Source organism: Gracilinanus agilis, unplaced genomic scaffold (assembly GCF_016433145.1).
Source record: "Gracilinanus agilis isolate LMUSP501 unplaced genomic scaffold, AgileGrace unplaced_scaffold41356, whole genome shotgun sequence".
In the NCBI taxonomy this organism is placed as follows: domain Eukaryota; kingdom Metazoa; phylum Chordata; class Mammalia; order Didelphimorphia; family Didelphidae; genus Gracilinanus; species Gracilinanus agilis.
In genome coordinates, this window is record NW_025375085.1 from 1 (window position 1) to 4,826 (window position 4,826).

General features: G+C 51.1%; 1 protein-coding gene across 1 annotated transcript; it reads left to right on the forward strand.

Moving 5' to 3' along the window:
* The first annotated feature begins 3,179 nt into the window (after nt 1-3,179).
* Nucleotides 3,180-3,776, forward strand: LOC123255223 (GTP-binding protein Di-Ras2-like). The gene has a single exon (XM_044684059.1). The coding sequence runs from the start codon at nt 3,180-3,182 to the stop codon at nt 3,774-3,776; it is 597 nt and encodes a 198-aa protein (XP_044539994.1).
* Nucleotides 3,777-4,826: the final 1,050 nt, after the last annotated feature.

The following is a 4,826-nucleotide window of genomic DNA, read 5'->3' on the forward strand; positions in this document are numbered from 1 at the left end:
CTCATCTTTTCTCTCTCCCTCGCCCTCCTCCTTTCTTCCCTCCCTCCCCCCTCTCTCTCTGTTCTCTCTCTCCCTTCTCCCTCTCCCTCTCCCTCCCTCCTTCCCATGCCCACTAGTCCTGAGCCCTCCTCTCTTCTCCCTCTATACTGCTTCACTTGGTGATCTCATCAGCTCCAATGGATTTAATTATCATCTCTATGCTGATGGTTCTCAAATCTATTTAGCCAACCTTAACCTCCCTCCAGACTTGCATCTCTAAGTGCAGTTCAGACATCTTGGAGTGGTTGTCCCTCAGACATCTTAAAACTCAGCATGTCCACAACTGAACTCATGATCTTTCCCCCAAATACTCCCTGCTTCCAAACTTCCCTCTTATTATGGGAGGGGGGTCCTCTCAGGATCCAGCCCATAACCCAGGAGTCTGCCTCAATCTCATAGTTTCCATGTTTAAACTGTTACCAAGGACTGTGGATTTAACCTTCACAACATCTCTCGATATGCTCCTTCTCTCTTGGATACTGCCACACCCTGGTGCAGGCCTTCATCTCCACTGCCTGGACTATTGCAATCACTGCTGGGGAGGGGGGGGTCTCTGCCACAAATTTCTCATTATTCTAATCTATTCTGTACCAGGGAGTGCTCTCCCTCCTCAGCTCTGCTTCCTGGTTTCCTTTAAGCCCCAGCTAAAATCCCATCTTCTGCAGTGAGCCTTTCCCAATTCCTCTTGATTCTAATGCCTTTCCTCAGCTGAATATCTCCAATTTATCCTCTCTAGCTTGCTTGAACATAGCTGTTTGTGTGTTGTCTTCCTCATGAGAGTGTGAATTCTTCAGAGCCACGGACTGTCTTTTGCCTTTCTTGGTAGTGTTTAGCACACAGTAGGCCCTTAGTAAATGTTTGTCTACTGACTTCTCTCCCTAGACATTTATTCTGCCCCTGGATTTTTTCCCTCTGATTCTTTTTAGAACTACCATTTTAAGATGAGTGTTCAGGCCAGATATGTCTTTGTTCCTTCCCAAGCTTCACTCTTGACTTTTCCTATCTTCCTACTCTCCCACTCCCCAGTTTACCTTCCTTTTAGATGCTCTCTTACCTCACTAGAATGTAAGCTCTTTGAGGGCAGGCTGTGCCTTTCTATTTTGCTCATATTCATATTTTTGGTGCTGTGGGCAGTGCTTGGCACATAAGTGCCCAATAAAAGCTCATTGACTTAACTAAGGGAAATGCTAGAATTACAAATACAAGCAAATGCCCTTTGTTTTTTACATTCTCTTATTTGGTCCTTAAAATAACGTGAGGATCAAGATTTTTTTCTTTTTTTGCCCCCTAATGCTGATAAGGAGACTGAGGTCCTGAAGTTAGGGCGGTCTGTGTCAGTGGCCAGACTTGAATTCAGGTCTTGCAGGCTCCAAGTCCTGAATTTAGCCAATCTGTTCTGTTTTCTCTAAGAAGCCCATCCCCAACTCCTCCACATCTTGATTTCTTTGGCCTCCTTCAAGATTCAGCCGGAAGCTCTGTTTCCCTGCCCTCAGACCTTGCCTCGTCAGATGGCTTTCCATCTACTCAGTAAATGGCTCCTGTGAATCTTGTGATTTACATGAGTAGTGTCAAACTCAAATAGAAACTGGGACCACTAATCTCCCATGAGGATCCTGGTGGGCAGCAAATTGACCTGGCTGCATAATTATAATATTATCTCTGTCGTATTGCATTTTTACAACATTTTTAAAGTATTTCCCCATTTCCACTATAATCTGGTTCTGTCCATACTCTGCAGTGCCCTGGATCTGGTGTGGCCTGCAGGCTGTGATATCCCTGATCTATATATTATCTTCTTTACTGAAATGTAAGCTTCTTGAGGGCAGTGACCATGGATTTGCCTCTCCTTTGGTCACCAGTCAGACACAAAGTGTCTGTTGATTTTCACCGTTGGCTTTGCTTTCTAAGTACAATCTGGGAACCCCAAGGTCCGGGCTTCTTACTGATCTGGGGGTCCTAATGCTGTAGCTTGTCCAATTTCTGAAGTCTCAGACTCGGGATCTGAGGAGGCTGGAGTGACCCGAGTTGAGAGAGGCAGTGGCGCTGATGACTCTCCTTCCCGAATAGAATGGACACTTCTTCAGGGCAGGGATTTTTGTGGATTTTTAATGTTTGTGTTCCCTGTGCTTAGGACAATGTCTGAGGCAGGGAAGGGAGGCCCCTAATAAAAGCTTGGGGCTGCTGTTGGGGAAGTGGGCCTTAAAAAAGCACAGTCGATTTGTAGAATCTCTGGGGAAGTGGGATTTGGGGGCGGGTGGGAGAGAAAAGGTTTATGAAGCAAGGGGAGGGAGGAGGGAGAAGGGGGAAAGAGAATTTCTCCTTCTAAGTCTCTCATGTTGACCCTCAGCTGAGTGTGCAGCTGTGTGGATGGAGGGAGGGGATGGTGACTGTCCTGATTGCCTTGAGATTTGCCTTGGGATAACAAAAGCTCTGTATAGGCAATTGGATATTTGGAGCTGGAAGGGACTCATCTGCCTTTCAGTCCCAGACCCCCAAGTCGTGATGGGGAAACTGAGGCTTAGAGAGAGTAAACAATCAGTCCAAGGTCACACAGCTCCTGGAAGAGCTGAGCTTTGAATCCAGGTCCTCTGACTCCATATCTTTTCCTCCATACTGCCGGCTCCCACCCCCACCCCGACCAGAATGTGCTCCCTCCCCCATACCCCCAGGGACCAGAGCTAGCCCAAATCTTAGGCTGTGAGATTTGCAAAGCTGGGGAGGGAGAGGGGGCAAGCCATAAAAATAATATTTCTAAACTGTTCCCCAGCTCTCCCAAGCCTTCTCTGCCACCGGGATGTGTGTTTATGCCGTTTTACATTTTTTCCAGGGGGGAGGGGGCGCGGGAGGAGCTGGTTGGGGGCTCTGCAAGGGGCAGAGGAAAGGACAAGTTTGAGTGAGAAATTGCCTTTCTCTGTTTCTCTCCTCCTCCCTGCCCGTCTCCCAGATTCCCCCAATGGCCAGGTAAACACAGAAGCTGAGTGGGCAAAGCTGCCCCCCTCCCACCCGTGCCCCACCCCCGAGTTGAGATTGCAGCCAGCATCCTCTCACTCCCGGGCTTGCCTCTTCAGATCACAGCAGCAGGGGTAGCAGCAGCGGCAGCAGCTGTTCTCACTCACTCCAGCTCGGATCCAGCTTCAGAGATGCCAGAGCAGAGCAACGACTACCGTGTGGTGGTGTTTGGGGCAGCCGGAGTAGGGAAGAGTTCCCTGGTTCTCAGGTTTGTCCGGGGCACTTTCCGGGAAACCTACGTGCCAACCATCGAAGACACCTACCGCCAAGTCATCTGCTGTGAGAAGAGCGTCTGCACCCTCCAGATCACCGATACAACAGGTAGTCATCAGTTCCCGGCCATGCAAAGGCTGTCCATTTCCAAGGGTCACGCCTTCATCCTGGTGTACTCGGTCACCAGCAAGCAGTCCCTGGACGACCTGCTGCCCATCTACGAGCAGATCCGCCAGATCAAAGGGGACGTGCAGAAGGTGCCCATCATGCTGGTGGGCAACAAGACGGACGAGGACCAGCGGGAACTGCAGGCCAGCGAGGGGGAAGCCCTGGCCAACAAGTGGAACTGCTCCTTCATGGAGACCTCTGCCAAGAACAACTCTAACGTGCAGGAGCTCTTCGAGGAGCTGCTCAACCTGGAGAAGAGGAGACCTGTGTGCCTACAGGTGGATGGGAAGAAAGCCAAGCAGCCCACCAGGACCGCCCGGCTCCGAGGCAAGTGCTGTCTTATGTAAGCCCAGAGGGTCGCAAGCCCAGAGGGTCGCGTCGTCGCGTCGCGTGGCGCCGAGCCGCGGAGCTCCAGGACCCTTCGCTTTCTTTGCATGGTGTGTGTCTTAAGGGCATGGACTACTCCTCCCTGTCGGAAAGTGTCACCCACAGCATTATTGATTTTGTTAATGAGGAATCTCAGCTCGCGGTTCATCCCACACCAAATCGGATCCGGACAAACGTCCTTTGGGGGGGAGGGGGGGAGAAAAATCAAAAGGGGACCGACCCAGCCTTGCCACATTGACTCGAGGGGGAGGGCTAAAGGACTCGATTACCGACCCAAAGCAGGCAAAAGAAGCCCACCGCGGCGTCCGGCAGCAGCCCCTGCGTCCAAGTATTCGGAACTTTGAAGCAAATCTTTGCCAGCCCCACCAATTGGAATCCAAAGGCCAGGATGTCTTTCGAATAATGCCATGCGCCCCCCCCCCCTCCTTTCCTAACGCCGCGAGTAATCTTGTGTTTAAGCATCCCTGATTGTTTGAGCAAGAAACCGTAACTTGCCTACGCTGCATAGACTCGGAGAACACCATCTTCAGAATTCACCTTGAAGAAATTCGCTGTTGAGGCTGCCAGACCTGATCGAGAAAGCAGGGAGCCGAGTGCTCTCTCAACTGCTCGATCCAGGGGGGGAGAGGATGGCATTCGCTTACCAAAGATGTGCTAGTTGTTTCAGAAATAAAGTTCTCGCTGTTTGTGTGTGTGTGTGTGTTTGTGTGTACGTGTGTGTCGCTCAGCAGCTTCGGTGGCATGTGGCACTGATTTAGGAATAAGTGTGACTTATTAAAGCTCTTCCTTGCATGGAATCACCCGTGTCCTGTTGTGGTTTTTCTCGACAGCGTGGGACTTCGCTGCATTTGGCAGGGGAGCCCTTAAATGGGTGCTGGCGCAGGGCCCAAGGCAGGATCGCAGAGCGATCGGGGGAGGGAGGGAGGGAGAGAGGAGAGGAAGGGACAGAAAGAGGGAGGGAGGGAGGGAGGGAAGGGAAGGGAAAGAGGGAGGGAGGAAGGGGAGAAGGA